The 19,640-nt window shown below is 42.0% G+C and overlaps 1 protein-coding gene across 3 annotated transcripts in view; it reads right to left on the reverse strand.

The window, feature by feature from the left end:
- POU6F2 (POU class 6 homeobox 2) overlaps window positions 1-19,640 on the reverse strand; it is a 618,450-nt gene that overhangs the window by 337,279 nt on the left and 261,531 nt on the right. For all 3 annotated transcript variants that reach the window (XM_075557538.1, XM_075557540.1, XM_075557539.1), the window contains exons 3-4: window positions 14,283-14,374; window positions 9,070-9,298 (exon numbers count right to left, since the gene is read on the reverse strand). In XM_075557538.1, coding sequence (XP_075413653.1) covers window positions 9,070-9,298; window positions 14,283-14,374 — 321 coding nt within the window. The remainder of the gene's footprint in view (window positions 1-9,069; window positions 9,299-14,282; window positions 14,375-19,640) is intronic.

Raw genomic sequence — 19,640 nt, forward strand, 5'->3', positions numbered from 1 at the left:
GAAGAAATATTCTATGTATTGATTGTGGTGGCAGTCGTAGGGGTGTATGCCTCATTAAACCTCATGGAACCGAGCACTCAGGATTTTTGTATCTTATGTTCCACATATAATACCTCAATTAACACAAAATCAAAAGGAAAATGGGAAATAATCTGTGCATGGAATTCTTAACCCCTACACTATTCTTACACATGTTACCACGCCCAGATTTGACTTTGGGGAGTCAAAGGAAAAGCAGGGCAGGTTTCCTGGCAGACTTAAGGGCAGGGAACCCTCCTTGGCCTTGAATTTTCAACTTGCCTTCAAACTAATTGCTTTTCCATGTTCATGTTAAGCAGCACTCTTTAATGTATTTTCGGTCATTAATTTAAATGTTATGCTTGACTTAACGGGAGTGTTCACACTTTGATATAAATCTTCTCCTTAGCACATTGATATTCTCCATTATGTGGCCCTCTTGTGATTCGTGAGTCATTCTGACCGGTGCCTTGAGAAGGAGACGCTGACCTGAATCCTTTGTCCTAGGTCATTTCCAGAGGCAGAACTATCTCTGCTCTCCTTTTAACCCCCTTTCTGTGTTAGTATGAGTGTCAAAACTGTATCTAGTATCTATTTGGGGGGGCATCACTTAAAAATCAAGAAAATCTATCATTTTGGCATGAATTCCCTAAGAAGGCATTTATTTTGATGCATCAAATAATCATCCCTGCTCCCACATTAGAATGACTGCAAATGACATTCTTCATACATGTGTCTGGGAAGCTCTGGTGACACTGTCAAGAAGTGCTGGACTGCAGGTTAAGCCCACCAACTACTCGAAGGGAGAAAGCGAAGGCTAACTGCCCTCATCACTACCCTCGAAACCTTACACAGGGTTACTAGAAGTTGTTAGCAAATCCATGGCAGTGGGTTGGGTTTGGGGCTGTGGTTATGTGTTTTGAAAGAAAATAAACAAAATCAGAGGCACTTATTTTTAAGAGTTTACAAAGCTTGTGGCAGTGTTTAGTAATTTCCCATGCTTAAGGTTTCCTTTGGTGACGTAGTAGGTTGTGCACTGGGCTACTAAACATAAGGTCAGCAGTTCCAACCGACCAGGCACCCTATGAAAGAAAGACAAGGAAGGTTTCACTGCTGTAAAATTACAGTGTTGGAACCCCATTGGGGCAGTTATACTCTCTCCTATAGGGTCACTGCAGGGGCCGTGAATTATTTACCTGGCTTTTCTGGCCACAGTCTCTAACTCCTACCTATGGATCTAGTAAGGAGGCAGGAAAAGATAATGGGAAGATTTATCTGTGAGTAATTGTGAACAGAATTCCCTGAATTATCAATCCTGCTGCGTATACAATGAGCCCTATGAGAAGCAAGAGGAAGGATATCATTATCATTACCATCGAGGGCCAGGAGTGGAGTGCGTGTAATGGATTGGAGATCCCTGTGCAGCGAACCTCCTGAATCCACAAGACAGCTATAGCAGCAGCCAAACCAGGAGCCAAAGTGTTGAACAGAGTGGTAGGCTTTCCAACCCAGGAAGCAAGTAAAGCTGAGTGCTTCGGTGCAGGAGGCTGCCTTGAGAAGTTGGGTGCCTCTGGGTATTTAGTAGGGTAACTGTGGGTTTGCTGACACATGGAACTTGAGCTGAATGCCTTATGGAGGACGCTTCCAGTGAAGTGGTATACCCTTTGGGGCATTTATTAGAAGACCTAAATGATCTTTGTAGCATATCTTGATGAACACTGGCATGACAACTTGTAAAATTCCTTAATGAACCCATTGATCATGAATCTTGTTAGTTCTGTGTCATCATTGCAATGGGTATTAGAACCCAGAGAAGTGTATTAGAAAATATTAACCAATGCAAAATAGTCACTATCAGTCACAACTGACTTGGTGCCAGTAAGGAGCCCGTTAGCAAGATGGATTGACACAGTGGGCATGACATTGGGTTTAAACACAGCAATGACCAAGAGGCTGTCACAGGACTGGCCAGTGTTTCATTTTGTTAGACACAGGGCTGCTAGGAGCGGGGACCCACTGGAGGGCACCTAACAACAACCAATAACAAATACCAGTTGTCTTTCACAGGATGGGCTTGTTGATAGTCTGCTGAAACCACAGAAACATGAGCAACAAAGGACCCAGCAATGGGGCGCTCACGAGTAGGTGAGGCCTGCAGGTATTTGGACATAGAAAAAGACTACCATATATACTCGAATATAAGCCAACCCGAGTATAAGCTGAGGTACCTAATTATTACCTGGGAAACCAGAAAAACTGATTGACTCGAGTATAAGCCTAGGGTGGGGGATGTAGCATGTGAATTAACACAGAGACCAGAGGGGAGAGATGAAGTGCAGCCACAGACACATCCTTACCAGTTCGGCTGCCGTCGTAAGTGAATCACTGCGTGTGCTTCTGCGAATTGGAGCCATCCACATCATAGGATGGTTCTGATTGGTTAGATGTGAGTAAACAAACATTCAAAGCCCTGCAGTGTCAGGGGGGCTTTGAATGAACAGCAGAGGAACGGCAATCACCTGCGAGATGTTACACCTCGCCGGGGTACCACTGACCCATATATAAGCTGAACCCCTGTTTTTCAGCACATTTCTTGTCCTGAAAAACTTGTCTTATACACGAGTATATACGGTATTCCACAGGGAAGTAAAAACTAAAGCTCAGACCACTGCCATTGAGTCTATTCCAACTAATAACAACCCAATAAAGGGGTTCTGAAGCTGTGAATCTTTATGGGAGAAATAACTGTAGAGTGACTGTTGGATTTGAACCACCAACCTGAGCAGCTGACCCTACAGTACCACCAGAGCTCCTAAGTTGAGGCAGGAGAGGGCAATACACTTCACCTACTTGTAGGACCCAAGGTGTGTGGATTGTGCCATTTCTAGGTCTTATCTCAGATTAGAGCATTTATGGCTTACATTTTAACCAGAATTTCCCTTAAAATAGCCAGAATCTAGACTCTACTCTTGACATCTTAGATCAGAAATGATCACAATCTCATTCTACACCAAAGGGTGGGGGTGGGGGGAGAAGCCATACTGATCTATTCAGTTATGCCAGCAGACTGTCCAATAGAATGCCTTCTATGCCCATTTGCCCTTCTGCTCATGAAAGAGCATGTTTCTTAAGCCTGAGTGGCCATGTTCAGTACCAAGCCATCCTGGCTTCCCCTCCCACCCATAGTACCACTGACTGGACAAGGGTGAACACCCAGCCTTGGACTAGGAGTCACTGGTCTGGCCAGGTAGCATAGTATAAAAAAGGAATTATTCTCTTTTTGAGTGCTTGAAGTTTAGATATATACTTTCTGAAATAGGAAAACAGGAAGTTTGAAGACAGGAAAAAAGATAGAGGTGATGGAGATAGGACATCAATGGAAGGTTCTTAATGGATACATGAGCTGGAAAGATGCAATTGTCCACAGGACACACACTAGGGCAGAAATGAGCCAACAGTTTTAGCTAACCAACATCATCCAGTTTAGTAAAGAAAAACCATGCTGAAGCATTATACACTGAACAATGTCTCCTACAAAGATATGCATAGGTTGAAGTCTAAGTCCTGTACCTGTGCATGCGAGCGAGTTTGAAAGTAATCTATGAAGGTGGCATCAGTTAAAGTAAAATGAAGGCACACTCAAGTAGGGTGGGTCTTAGTCCAAAAGAGAAGAGATGCAGAGAGAGGACGTCCTGTAAATGTTCAGTAAGAATGCCAGGAGATGCTGGGGTGCAAACCAAAGAATGCCTGGAGTTCTCAGAAGCTGGAAGTGTAGGGTAGATTTTTTTTTTCCCTTCAAACCTCAGAAGCAAACAGTATGACAGATACTCTGACCATACATTTCTGGAATGCCAAGCTAAATAAATGTATGTCCTTTAAAGTCACTTAGTTTGTTATACTTTGTAACAACAGCCCAAGGAAACTAATACAAGGAAGACGTAGAAGGTGGGCAACTGACTATTAGTCATTCTAGAAGTCTGCTTGCTGGGGCACAGAGGAGGACAGTTTGCAGCCTGGGGGCTCACTGGATTCCCTAATGTCCAAACCTCATCTCAGGATCCCACAAGATTTCTACCTGCTTAATCTCAAATATCTCAATACAGTAAGACCCCATCCTCGAGGAGGAAAGGAAAGCCCATCTATGTCATATGGGTTGTCTGCTGGACAATATGGTCCCTTTTATAGCAATGCAAAGCACTTGCTGGATACGGTCTCAGATAGGAACTGCAGTAATGCTTCCAAGATGCGAGAGAGCTCCTTTTGCTCTCAAAGCTATGAATGTCCTGGCAAAAGGGAAAATGTCTCCAAACAGCTTATGCTTTTCAGTGATTTAATTCCTCTAGACTAGAGGCTAGGGTATGCCTAATCCAGCCAGAATATTTTCAAACACCTCATATGCATATTAACATGGGATATGGGATAAAAAAACAAAGAAGAATCCATGCTTTTGAAATATGGTGCTGGCAAAGAATATTGAAAGTACTGTGGGCAAAATAATAAACAGATCTATCTTGGAAGAAGTATGGCCAGAATGTCCCTTAGAGGCAAACATGGTGAGACTTCATATGTGTTATATACTTTGGACATATTATCAGGAGAAACCAGTCCTGGAGAAGGACAGGATGCCTGGTAAAGTAGAGGGAATTTAAAAAGAGGAAGACCTTGGACCAGATGGGCTGATGCAGTGGCTGCACTGATGTGCTCCAACAGAAACACAATTGTGAAGAAGGCACAGACCAGGTAGTGTTTCCTTCTGCTATACACAGACTTCTTGTGAACTGGAACCCACTTGACAGCACCTAACACCAGGAGGCTCTGGGTGGTGAGGGAAGCAAACAAGAACTAAAATTAAAACTAAAATTAATTGCGTGCTCATCTAGTTTGGTCTATATCTTGGTAACTCCACCTGTGTCAAAGAGCTGTGCTCCATAAAGTTGACACTGTCATATTATTTTTAGAAGTAAATTGCCAGGCCTTTCTAAGGCATCTCCGGGTAGACTCAAATGTCTAACCTTTTGAGTGGCCTTCAAGAGCTTCAACTATGTGCATTATCAGGGACTCCAAGAAGGATCCATGAGGACAAATCACCACACACACACACCGCTTTACACACACATTTCTGGAAGAATAAAATCAGGCAGAGGCCCAACAGCCCCACTACCTTTTATAATGTAAGTTGAGAAGCAACACAAATCTAAGACATATTTCCTAGGGAGTTGTCAGAGCCTACAGTTGGTACCCTAAAAGTTGGGAGATTGCCTGATCAGTTTTGATAGTCCCAATCTTGCAAATAGTAGTCACTAGTTTGGAAACCTTGGGGATATGGAACACTATGGAGAGTCACACTTCATATTGTCCTTGGACGTCTCATAGGTGATGAATTCATTTTGGTTTGCCTGGAACCTTCTTGACTTTGACCCTGAAAATCTCCAGGATTAAGTACCACTTGAGTCGCAGGCAAGCAGGATAGTTGGTCACTACTATGAAGACTAGCGAGGTCTGGGTGGTGAGGATGTCATGGGAAACGTGAAAGGAGGGGCAAAAACCAGAAGGTGGAATTTTTTTCGGAATCCTCACAGTATTTGGGGAATTGGCATTCCCTTGTAAGGATGTCAAAAAAGAAGGTAGAGGGAATGGACTGGACTAGTAAGAATAATTATGGGAAATTTCCTAGAACTAGTTAACTTCCAATTTGGAGATGTTTTAATAACTACGTAAGCCAGAAAGACAAGCAAGATGCAGAAGGACATGTGAAATAAGGAATATCATTGCTGACATATGATGGATCGTGGCTGAAAGCAGAGCAGTCAGAAAGATGGTTACCTATGTCCTCTTGACTAATGGGTCACAATAAACTATGCACAACACTGTGAGAATGGAAATTCCCTAATCCTGTGCACCAGGGTTGTGTCCTTTCACATTACTTATTCAATTACACGATGAGCAAATAAACTGAGACGCTGAACTATATAAAAAATAATGCGGCATTTGGATTGAAGGAAGACTCATTAACAACCTCCAGTATGCAGATGCTTGCTCAAAGGGAAAGGGACTTTCAATACTGATGGAGATCAAAGGCTAGAGCCTTCAGTACGAATTATACCTCACAATAAAGGAAACAGAGACCCTCACAGCTCGACCAATAAACAATGTCATGATAAAGAGAAAAGATAGGAGCTGTCAGGATTTTCTCTTCCTTTACCTGGATTCTCTGTCAATGCTAATGGAGGCAGCAGTCAGGAACTCAATGCATTGTCTTGGGCAAATCTGGAAGACTGCCTTACAAAGCAAAGATGTCACAGGACTCAGATACTCCGGACTCAAGCGTGGTCTTTGGCCAAACTTACTCATGGACACGCAAAAGCTGGACAAGGAATAAAGGAGATTGCAAAAGAGTTCACGTATGTGAACAATGGGGTTGGAGAAGAATATCAAAGATGGCATGAACGGCCATAACGATGAGCTTCTCAGGCTTAGAAGACGCACAGCCAGGGCGCTGCTTGACAGTGAGGATGGAAAGACCTCTTCCGGCATACTTTGGACACGTTCTTGCCAAGGACTAGTCGCTGGAGAAGCAGGGATTGTTAATAAAACAAAGGATCATTGAACTCGCAATGGAGCTGACAGTGGCTGCAGTACAGCAACAGCTCGAAGGGTGGCGCAGAACAACATTTCGTTCTGTTGGACATTGGTTTGTTGTGAGTCAGAAATGACTTGACGGCACGTAATAGGAACCACCTACTCCTACCATATCAAAATCTCAGGAATGGAGACGAAGGGGAATCATGAGAATGTAGATATTTAGGGGACCAGAGTTTAACTATTAACACCAATAGACTTATGAAGATTATAATAATAGAAAATTGGTTAAGAACCCAAAACTGTACCGGTTTCATTAGCTGTATCACAAATCTCAAGATTCATTCTGTATATGAAATTCATATAAATCTATAGAGACAGTAACTGGATTAATGGTTTCTTGGAGGTGTGGCAGGGGAGGTTGGGGGGAAATGGGGAGCGAATAACAATGAGTATTAGAACAAAGAAAACATTCTATAATTGATTGTGGTCATGATTGTACAACTCTTCTTAATATGGCTGCACTATTGAATTGTACAATTTGTGAATGTGTGCCAATAAAATTGTTTTTAAAAAGTCAAAGTACACTATAATACTAATATTTAATAATAAAGCAAAACTAAAATGAAAGTTTTGATGAAAACTTACATTACAGCAGGTCAATGATTTTGGACCTTAAAATAACAGGTAATAAAATCTTTGGAATATTAAATCTTCATAAAGATACACTAGGTTTGTTTTGTGAGGATCTGACTTCCACGTCCATCTTAACCAAGCAGGATTAATTCATGACCCAGGCATTCTGCAAGCTTATGTTTATTTATAATGTTCTATATTCCCATATGCACAAATGCTTCAAATGGAAGGCTGTGTTTTGATAATGCCCATTTCTTCATGAAGATTTCATCATCCGTCTACATTAAGGAGCCTCTCCTCACACTCTGCTGCTCCTGCCTTCACCTTGGATGTTCCTGCCTTATTTGCTCAAGTCTAGATTCTGACTTCCCAGCACTCTCTCAAATTTGTTAGCGTGTCCTGGGAATACATGATTTATGAAAGGTAGGTTCCTTGGCACAGCTTAATAGTATAAAAGAGAAGTTATTTTAAACATTAAAATGAAAATCAAGAAGTGGCAGTGATAGGCAGGGCTTTAGAACATCGAGGATGTCAAAAGTTTGACCTGAGAATTAGCCAGTTCTTACAGTGTCTGCCTCTCTTCCATGCGCAGATGCTCTGAATTGCTCAGTCAATTATAAGAAGGACCCAATTTTACACCCACTAAAATAGCACTTTCAACTGTTGCTCTGATAACATATTCAGCCAAAGCCTCATTCAACAAAACACTAAAAGAAAACAAAACTGAATTGCTAGCACTTATGTCAATGGAAAAAATCATGTGCTAGTCCAAAATAAATGTATAAATAAATAAATTTTTATTTAATATAGGCTTAAAATAAATACAGACTGGTAAGTCAAGAAGTCATCCTAATCAGATTCTAGTCATTTCTCCATCATAATGACTATTAAACTATCAAATATCCGAGCAAAGTCAAACTTTCTATTATATCAACAGTATTGCCTTTCCTGAGGACACTTAGAATCTGACTTTTATTATATGCCTATGTAATATAAAGGTTTAATATAGAGCTCTTTAATTTTGTTGTAAAGCTACATTATTTGGGGTCAAAATATGACCCTTATTTGGGTCAAGATATAACCCAAAATAATGTAGTTTTTGTTTGATAGTTAAGACTACACTATGCTTGGTAAACAACAAACAGAAAGCTCACTGCCATCCCGTCAATTCTGACTCATGGCGACCCTAGAGGGCAGGGTAGAGCTGCCCCCATGGGTTTCTGAGACTGCAACTCTTCACGGGAGGAGAAAGTCTTATCTTTCTCCCTCGGAGCAGCTTGTTGTTTAGAACTGTGGACCTTGCAGATCGCAAGCCAACATGTAACCACTAAGCCACCAGGTCTCTTTTGGTAAGCAAAACAATCATTAAGTAACTACTGTAAGCAATGCCTAGATTTGAGCTATGCCATCCATTTCTAACACAAAGAACATCTAATCTATGCATGGACATGGGTAAATGAGAGACCTGGTGTGGTTACAGCTCTGGTCTTCCAAAAAACCACCTAGTACTTTCACATCTACGTGTTTGATATTTCATGTAATGATTGCTCATACCTGCTTCCAGAAGACCTGGAAGTCTTAAAAGTTAGGAAATAGGGATTGATAAAGCCCATTGTTCTGACCAAACCCAAGATACACAGATCACTTGAAACTTTGCTGCCAGCATAAACCATGTATCGTCCCGATGGCAGAAGCAAGATTGGATCGCCTTCAACATTTGGAGCTATTTTCCTCCAACTGCTGTAGACAACGCCAGAGGGCAGAGCTCTGTCTAGCACAGGGACAGACAGACAGACAGACAGACAGACAGACAGACAGACAGACACGGTGGGTTACCTTGTAGATTTTGCAAAGGCAGGGTCATGATGCCTCCAGCTGCAGCTGCCGCCACCAGCCCCTGGATGTTGGTGAGGTTCGCTGTGGGCAGTGTGAGGACCAGCCCTTGCTGGCCTCCGAGCTGCCCAGCCATGTTGAAGGGGATGAGGATCGGCTGGTTGAGGGCGGGCGGGCCTCCAGGCATCACGCCAGCTACAGCAGAGGCCAACTGCTGCGCTGTCAGAAGTGGCTGCAGAAACAGCAGATAGACCCAGCTCACTTTACCGTGGAACAAAGACACTGGTTTGTAGTATATTTCTCTCTCATATCAGTAGTGGCAAAGAGTTCCTGAACAACTAGTAAAAGAAATATGCTCTTTTCCAGGAAAACAACAACAAAAGAGGGGTTAAAAAAATCGTTTGTTTGGACAATTTCATTTCGTTTCGAGGATCAAAGGAAGAACCTGCCTTCTAATATTTGAAGCTTTAATGTATGTGGTTCTACAAAGAACTCATTGGGATCAGAATTTATTGGGTAAAAAGTAGGAATTCAGAAACTCTTCACCAATACTATTCTGATTATTAAACAGGCAAAAATAATGTAAAAGACTTATTCCATGTAATTGAGACTTTAGCACAACTATGATGCAGACCTATGATTAAGTCAGTGATGCTGGCGTAGTCCAGACCTAAAAAACATTCACCCCCTTGCGACTCAGAATACCCTCTCCTGGGATAAAACCTGAAGACATAATTCAAAAGGAAAAAACAAGATAAATGAATGCATTCATTATATTTTGGAATGTACAAATGGTGAAAAGTAGCTTGTTATGATACTAAGCATGGGAGATTACAGCGCTGATGAAAAGAATAATCAGGATGTCTATTTAGAAAAAAATTTTAAAGGTCTCATATGTGAAATACATAAGAATATAAACTTAATAATAGGATATCTTAATTTAAGTTATTGAAGAGTAAAGTGAGGACTTCAAAACATTCAAGAAAAAATGAAATTGAAAGGTAAAAATATTTTGTTTTTTGTAAGTAATATTTTCATCTGTTACATATGTACTGTGAAGTGCTAAAAAAATTTTAAATCATTTGATTGGGGGCTTGTACGACTCTTATCATAATCTGTACATCCATTGTGTCAAGCAAATTTGTATATATGTTGCCATCATCATTCTCAAAACATTTGCTTTCTACTTGAGTCTTTGGTATCAGCTCCTCATTTTTCTCTTACCTCCCGCCTCTGCCTCCCCCATGAACCCTTGATAATTTATAAATTATTATTATTTTGTCATATATTACACCATCTGATGTCTCCCTTTACCCACTTCTCCACTGTCCATCCCCCATGGAGGAGGTTATATGAGGATCCTTGTAATCTGTTCCCACTTTTTTTACCCCAACATGATCTCTGAAGACAAAGCGGGTGCATAAACAAATGAAATGAAGAAAGCTGATGGTGCCCAGCTGTCAAAAGACATAGAATCTGGGGCCCTATAGGCTGTAAGATAAACAAGAGGCCATCTAACTGAGAAAAAACAAAGCCCACATGGAGGAAGCACACCAGCCTGTGAGATCACAGGGTGTCGAAGGGATCAGGTATCAGGCATCAAAGAACAACAATAAAAAAAAACATAGCATTGTGAGTGAGGGGAGTGTGGAGGGGGACCCAGGGCCCATCTGTGGGAAATCGGACATCCCCTTGCATAAGGGCTGTGGGGAGGAGACGAGTCTGTCAGGGTGCAGTGCAGCAATGATGAAACATACAATTTTCTTCTAGTTCTTGAACGTTTCCTGCCCCCCACAATCATGATCCCAATTCTACCTTACAAATCTGGCTAGACCAGAGGATGTACACTGATACAGATAGGAACTGGAAACACAGGGAATCCAGGACAGATGAACCCGTCAGGACCAGTGGTGAGAGTGGCGATACTGGAAGGGTAGAGGGACAGTGAGGGTAAAAACATTTTTTTCATGAATGCCTTGAACCCCTTAATATATGACAGGATTATGAGACAAATATAGAAAAATTAAAATAATTGATGATTATACATTTTAAAATCTTAAAAAAATTTTCTTTCGCTGTTCTCTCACATTTTGTCCAGCCAGAACAACATAAAATGTATGCTTATATTCCCTCTTTATCCAATGCTATTGCTTGGTAGGAGACAGCGGCCTCACCGCAGTGTGTTTATCGGCAGCAGACGTGTGGGAGAGCAGAGTCTCTAGCCCTTCACTGGGCGTGATATAGGAAGGAATCCTGCCCTGGCTGAGCCACATGACAGGAAGGACTTTGGACCTTAGAGTCCCTGATCCAAGACTTTTTTTCCTACCCCTGGAAGTGATGTGGTAGCTATAGTCCCAAGGTTCTTATTTTTTCTAAAAGAACCAATACAAAAGTTGCACTGAAGGGTTTTCAACTTACTTTTTATATGAAAATATTCTGTTAAGAATAGAACCCCTGGGAGAGTGGAGGGTGAGTGGGTTGGAAAGGGGGAACTGATTACAAGGATCTACATGTGACCTCCTCCCTGGGAGATGGACGGCAGAGAAGGGAGGGAAGGGAGACTCCGGATAGGGCAAGATATGACAAAATAACAATCTATAAATTATCAAGGGCACATGAGGGAGGGGGGAGCGGGGAGGGAGGGGGAAAAAAAGAGGACCTGATGCAAAGGGCTTAAGTGGAGAGCAAATGCTTTGAGAATGATTGGGGCAGGGAATGTGCATGCAGATGTGCTTTATACAATTGATGTATGTAAATGTATGGATTGTGATAAGAGTTGTATGAGCCCCTAATAAAATGTTTTTTTTTAAAAAAAAGAATAGAACCTAGTCCAAAGCCCAGGATGTCGCTGACAGGCATGGTATTAGTGCTTGGGAGTCTCTGGGTGGTGCAAATGGTGACTTGCTCAGCTGTTCACTGAAGGCCTAGAGGTTTGAGGCCAGCTAAAGGTGACTGTGGAGAACAGCCTGGTGATCTTTGAAAAGTCGGTCACTGAAAACCCAATGGTGTTTAGTTGTACTTAGACACTCAGGGGGTTGCATGAGTTGGGAGTCACCTTGATGTTAACTGGTTTTATGTCTTGCAAGCAATTTCAGTTAAGCATTGGACTACTAATCACAAGGTTGGCAGTTCAAACCCACCGGCAGTTCTGCAAAGATGAGGCTGTGTGCTCCCATAAAGATTGATAGCTTTGGAAACTTTATAGCATGTGTTAATGAGTTGGACTGAACTCAATGGCCATGGGATTGTGGGGTTTTATGTGGGTGGTGGTGGGATTATGTATATTAATTCAGTGATCCTATTAACGAGGTATGGGGAGTGCTTAAACAACTTGTCCAAAGTCCCAGATCTGGCAAATGTAGAGGGGTTTAAATCCAGGCAGTCAGCTCAACGCCCTTTCTCTTCACCACTTCTTACTACATGGCACAGATGAAGTGGGGACTGCCTTATCTGATGAATGGAGGTAGTGTGACAGTCAATTTGTACTTGGTATTAATCTGCTTCTTCCCCGCAAGGTCCCTACTGGGACACCCCTGAGGAAGCCCTGGGACTCCATGTAGCTTAATTTTATGAAATGTTTAAAAGATTGTAATTTTTACATATCTAAAACATTTTTATGGAGCTTTACTCAACAGAGCATCTAATTCGATAGTTGATCCGTCTCAAGAGGGCTATGCCGTCATCACCGCAATCAATGTCGGCACCTTTTCTTCCTTTTCGTGCCCAGTGATGTTGACTCCTTTGCTCCAGCCTCCACGGGCCTGGCTCCTACTCTATTTGTTATACTCCACTAGATTCACACAAAGGAAATGCATCTTCTTGTGGTGGGCGTGGGGGGGGGGCGGGGGGGAGCAAAAATGCTATCCTAAGGCACAAAATAAGCATGATTTGAACAGTACGAATCACGGGCCTCGGATCCCTGGTGGTAAATTACTGCCAATAGTAATAGGATGGAGAGGAAGGGCTGTCTTCAGGTGACATGCAGCCACAGATTTGGAGTTTTTGACCTGCTGCACTTTTAAAACCAGAATCGAGGGTGTGTCAGCGCATTTGCCTGTCATTTTGTCATACTCTTAATCGTCCTCCATCTATTCTGTTACTTATGGAAGAGGCATTTAAATATATGACCTCTAGCATGTACTTGCATACATGTACGCACACATGCACACACAAATGCACACATAGATCCACACAAGGATACATGCGCACACATATTAGGTTACAAGTGTTAGGGAGGGCATGGCACTAAGAAGCTTGTTTCCATAGTTCATAGAAATGCCCTCTTCTAGGCTCCCGTGAGTGAGTCAACCCTCCCTCATGGCACAAGACAACCAAGAGGGATGTTGGGATCTCTGACCACAGGGACACATTGTGGGAGATGGAATAAGAGAGTCAAGACCTACCCAACACCTACACTTGTGCTTGAGAGTCTTGAATTGCTTGGCCGTCACTGTGCCAGAAGTGATTGTGACCCAGGAGCGCCCATGATAGCAGAAGGGAGAGGAAATGAGCAAGCTTCTGCTGTGAACTCTGTGAGCTTCACACCAAAGGACAGATGACCAGAGAGAGAGAGAGAGAGAGAGAGAGAGAGAGAGAGAGAGAGAGAGAGAGAGAGAGAGAGAGAGCGAAAGAAAGCCCAGCCATTTATAATTGTGTTCTACATCTCCATATAACCCACATCAGGCTGCAAGAAAACAAATATTGTACTTTAAAAAATAATGAATGCATTTCTTTATTAATGCAGGAGCTATGTGTGATGTACAGTATTGTCACACCCAATAAGCTGAACTTGCATTAAAATTGCATTAACTTTTTTATATTAAATCATATCTTGTATTTCAAAAATGGCTATCGTAAGGTTGCAATAACTTAATTTCCTTCACACTGCAGTCATTAAAGTTTTACTTTCTACAAAACTGCCTAGTAACCGAGAGCACGGTCGTTGAGGAGCTTCAGGGGGAGGGGGAGGGGAGAAATGTTTCCAAATGATTAAAACCAGCATTTCCTTTAAAAAGGCAGAAGAGTCTTGCAAACACATTTTTTTCTTGATTGCCCTTAATAAATAATGTAGCCATATAGCTTCTCATACAAAAATTTATCACCGTCTTTGCCTTGTTGGAGTTAATTGGATTTAACTCATTATTATTTATTTGGTTATTTATGGGGTTGAACCACCTGAAAGGCAGCTGAATGAAAAGCAGTTGAGAGGTACTAACCTGTGGCCCAACTGGGTATGAGGGGTGGGTCTGGCTGGGCTGGTGTTGGTCAGGGGTGCCTGGGTCTGAAGGTAGTGAGTTTCCTCTGGCCCCTGGAAATCGAAAGAGAAGTCCTTTATTAATATAAGATCCAGCCTGGGGTCTCTTCCCATAATCCCATGTTCTGATGTCACATCACGTTAAGGCACAAATGATATGCCACAGTAGTTTATCAATAGCTCCAGTGCTCAAATCACTTATCGACCGCATACATTATGCTAAATAAATTATGCTAACAGGCACTGAGGATGACCCAAGTCATTCCAGGAGGTAGAAGGACATGACAGTAGAGAAAGTGACACTATCCTCACGTGCACTAATAGTCTTGCATTATACATTAGTTGACAGAGAGTCCACCAGTGGTGGGCATCCTTGATGCAGACGCCGGCAATAGCTAATCTGATTTCCCAAAGACAAAAAAGAAGGTGCAATGTTGGGCACGGCCAACCTACTCATAATACCGTTCACATGGCTCTCCTCCGTCATCCTCAGGCCCCTCAGCCCGTTCCCACCTGCATGCTTCAGACACGGGCGTGTGTTTTCCTAGAAACACAGTCTTTCCCAATGTCACCTTATGGAACACCTTGAAAAGAATATGGATTTCCTTCCAGCAAGTTTTCTGGGTGCTAACTGAAATTTGGGGTATGTGGGTGGTTAAATAAAAAGATTGGAGGTTCTAGTACACCCCGAGGTGCTTCAGAAGAAAGCCTTGAATTATACACTTCTGAAACATCAGACTCTGAAAACCTTCTGGGGACACAGTTGGAATCTGACACACAGTGGGGAGCCAGGAGTTGGAACTGACTTGGCAGCTGTTGTATTTTGGGCCATGTGTGTTTCATCTTGTTTTGTTTGTTTGTTTGTTTGTTTAATGGAAACAGTTGTCACCCCACACTGACTTTTGGGAACCCCACTCTGCTAGGCACAGACCACAATGGATTTCCTTCACTGGATACAAAAAGTCCTCTCCAAGTACAAACACCGAAAGCCCGCCGAAGAAGCCGCCCTTTCAAGCTTTCTTAAACATCCTCGTTCCTCTTTGTGGATGTATCTACTGTTCTGTCGGACACAAGGTAGCAGTTAAAACAGTGACAGCAGTACATACATACGTACATACATACATACATACATATATACATACATACATACATACATAAACACACAAATAAAGCCATTATGGATTTGCAAGGGTTTCCAGTTGGAAAGTCTTCTTTTCTGGAGATTTCTACTGGGTGGGAGTTGGGCTGCAACCTAATTCTAAGCAGAACTTAACAAGATCCTCTGTCTCAATGTTTGTCCTATGAAGAGCAAGCGGAAGACAGTTCAAAACCTGTTTACTGGCATGCCACGGCCAACAAAGGGGAGGAAAAAGATATGATTCTGTCACACTTATAAATTTTGAAGAAGGTATTATTGGCTCATTTAAAACAAATTCTTCCATATAGTCTCCAAAGGGACAGACTCATAAATAATGGAAATGTGGGAAAAAGACTTCAGCACATTAAACTCCAAATAAAATTGACTGCTACATATTATTCAATTGACTTCTATCTCCACAGCGATGTGTCAATCATAACAGCATTTTATAATGGGATTAAGCAATAAATGTGCCAAGCCATTATGCAGAAATCTGGAAATCTGATTAATTTGTAATATTTTTTTTCAGAAAGTCAGAGACGGACACTGCTTGGGGAATACTTACAAGCATTCTATTGAAATTTCTAAATTGATTTGGAACAAACTAATAAAAACACAGACTTGCTGACATTTTATAAAGTGAATTCTGTCAAAATATGTTTGGCATTTTAATGATTGCTGTCATTTAATAACAAGGCTAAGATGACCCGTCACAAGATGCCAACACTCCCTTTAATGTGCAGGAGAGGACCTTCCTTTTAAATTTTTTATATGTGATTTACTTAGGATGCTTGAAAAGCAGGGCATTTTAAACGGGGAAGGGACATGATGCAGTGTAAACTCTCTGTTCTGATCTCTGCAAACCCGGATTTTGTCTTCACTTTCTCAGCACAGCTCTCTGGGCCTTTATAGAACTAAGCAGGCCCCCACATGGTGCTTTTAGTCAAGTTAGGTAAATTCCCAGATTACTGAACATCGACTTCAGTTTCATTTGATAGGGTTTTTGTCTGTTTGCTTGTTTGTTTCGTTTTCCCTACTTTCCAGGCATATTTTTCACTGGGATATGAAAAGAGAGTTAAGATATTCAGAGGGGGGAGAAGCAAATCTTTTTTAATCAAATAAAAACTATATATCTGAATTAAAAAATGCCTATGCCATGCCAGACACCTCCAACTCATATTTCCTCCTGTGTACCCAGTTCACATTTTCATTTTGCTGGTAAGGATGCACCATTGTCGTGTTCAGGGGCTGCCTCACGCAGGCACTATGTCAACAACATTGTGTGCTCGCTACGCGTACCTCTATATAGATTACATATGCTTATGTTTCATTCTTTGCTGCTGGAGTCCCCTCCCAGTCCACAGTAGCTTGCTCGGAGGCGAGTTATCCTCAAAAACCATGCTTGGTTCAGTACAGGGCAATTCCACACAATTTCATGTGTAAAATGAGGTCTTTCACAGACTCTAGAGGAGATTATGTATGCTCTCCTGGCTGGATCAAAAAGTAATGTTTCTTCTTAATGTGCATCTCCATTTTCCCCAAACACATGTATCTCGCTTAACCTTGTAGGACCGAAAAGCCATCTGCCGGGTCATAAAGCAGCTCCTGAACCAGATGCCTTCTGGGAGCCCGGGTGGGGATCCAGCAATCAGAAGGGATAAATGAGGTCAGCTAAGGGAAATCTGAAGCAACCCACAGCCATATATTATAAGCGAATCTGAGATTAGCTGTTTCTATGGGCACAGAGGGAAAAAACAGCCTGAGTTGGACCCCCACCGCAAGGTCAGCAGTTTGAACCCACCAGCCGGCCAGCAAGCTAAAGATATTTTCCACGAGCAGAGAGTGGCAGTCTCAGAAACCCACCAGGGCATTTCAATAGATCTCTATGAAGCCAAATTACCTCCATGGCAGCCAGTTTGGTGGGGATTTTGGTTTGTTTATTGATTCCTTTAGCTGCGCCTTGAGGAAACAGATCAGAAGCCCAGGGAAGGGCTCTGCGGCCTGTTCAGCAGTTGGTGTTCTTAGTCTGTTGTAGGGCAACAGCTGCAGGTTCTGCTGAGGACGTGCCATCCGAGGTCTACCTCCTCATGGTGGGAGACCCAGGGATGAACCCCTGATTACTGAAGCACAGCCACTGCCCATCTGTCATTGAAAGAGTGCATGTTACCATCATGCTGGTGGCACTGTGGGCGGCTAACCGTAAGACCAGACGTGGGAATCCACCCGCTGCTCCGTGGGAGAAAGATGAGGCTTTCTGCTTCCACCGAAATTCGCAGCCTCAGAATCCCATAAACGCAGTTCAGCCCCCTCCTCTAGGGTCGCTACGAGTTGGAATCAATTCAATGGCAGTGAGTTTGGTGAGGGAGTTTTATCGTGCTGAGCAACTTTTGGCAGAGCCTCGAGAAACTAGGGAGAAAGGCCTGGCAGTCTGCTTCTGAGAATCTCTCCTGTTCTGACACATAGGCCGGTGGTCATGGGTGGAAATCAATTGGGTAGGAACTGGTATGGCTCTATCAAGGCAGGTCTGTGTCCCCCGACTCACCATTTTCTGCTTGTTCATTCCCTCTCCCACTCATCAAATCAAAGTCGACTCAGGGGCATTTCATTCATATCTATTGAACATCCATTTAGGAGAAACAGAGGATGGGATTTTGATTTGGGAGTTGCATAATTCCTTTAAAATGGTGCTGATAGCCTCTTGACTCTACTAATCAATAGTCGTGTTTTTGTTGTTGTTGATTGCCATCCAGACTGATTCATGACAAATGGCTCATTGACTATGTCTCTAAATTATTGGCATATTCTACCTCAATTCAATTTTGGTTTGAAAAGAAGTTTGGTATCAGAGTTAAAAGAATTTTTTTTAAACTTCTGAACTCTGCATTGATTTAAATTTAGTTCTGACACTTAATGGGGTGGGTGAACTTGAGAGACGTTTTCACTTCTTTATGCATCAGTTTTCTCTTGTATAAGATGCAGGTAATACTAGTACTTACTCCGTACCCTTGCTGTTACATGGACTAAGTGTAAGTTCATGGCAACAGTGCTTATTTACCACACAGGTGCGATTTGTTTTGGTTTTATTTTTACTAATATTTCATATTGCTTAGTTTATTCAGAATAATCACTTTCCCAAGTAGAGAGTGCTATGGGAGAGATATTTGGTGCCAGAATTCCTGAGGAAGGTTGGAGGGTAGAGGTGTGTCTAACCTCTGCCCCATAGGGATGACCCCCAGGCTACTGATGGATGACTTTGGTTCTTTCCCTTTCCCCTTGTCGGGTCAGAGGTCAGATGCTATATCCACGCCATTTCCTATCATATATACATATGGGGGGTTTGACAAGCAAGGTTCAGGGAAAATTAGAATGAAAAAATAATGGAATATTTCCAGCAACTTTCTGAAGCCCCCTCGTGTGTGAAAGTGTGTTTGCAAAAGTGAGACGAGCTGGCTTCGAGAACGTGTTGTTAGGTGCTATCAAGTTGGTCCCCACCCACAGCAGCCCTAAGCGCAACAGAGCGAAAGATTGCCCCGGTCCGGTCTGTGCCATGGTGCTACAGGGACTTGGAGCTAGGGGCTTCCTGCCCTCGTATCCCCGCGCTCATGTCCTGTCACTCAGGCAGCTTTGCAGGTTCAGGAGTGAGGTCAACTCTCGAAAGAGGATGATGATTGAATGAATACTCTCTGGCAAGCAAGATACCATGATACACAAAACTTATAAAATAATTATAAAATATAGCATATGTTTTAGCAGATATTAACTAGTATATATTAAATATAGCAATATTAAATATGATATATTAAATTGATTAATTATAGCAGATAGTAAGTATATATGATATGTAACTTATTGATATATATGATATGTAATTTATTGATATATATGATATTTAACATATAATTCATGTTTAACTTATGCCAGTTATAGTAAATATATATGATGAATATTAATTAAATAAGAGAAACCATTCTCAACTATTACTATATTGTAAAAATGAAAAAGATCTGCATTCCAGTATAAAGTTTTGAATTCCCCTTCCCCCCATTTTGGAGCTGACTTCCAGATAATTCATTTTAAGAAACAAACTACATTTTCCTTCTTTAGAAGGTACAAGTCTTTCTGGTTCTTCACCCCATTGCCTTTGCCAAGAGGCTATGAGAGTTATGGTAGATGGTGAAGGCA

Source organism: Tenrec ecaudatus, chromosome 9, assembly GCF_050624435.1.
Source record: "Tenrec ecaudatus isolate mTenEca1 chromosome 9, mTenEca1.hap1, whole genome shotgun sequence".
NCBI classification, from domain to species: domain Eukaryota; kingdom Metazoa; phylum Chordata; class Mammalia; order Afrosoricida; family Tenrecidae; genus Tenrec; species Tenrec ecaudatus.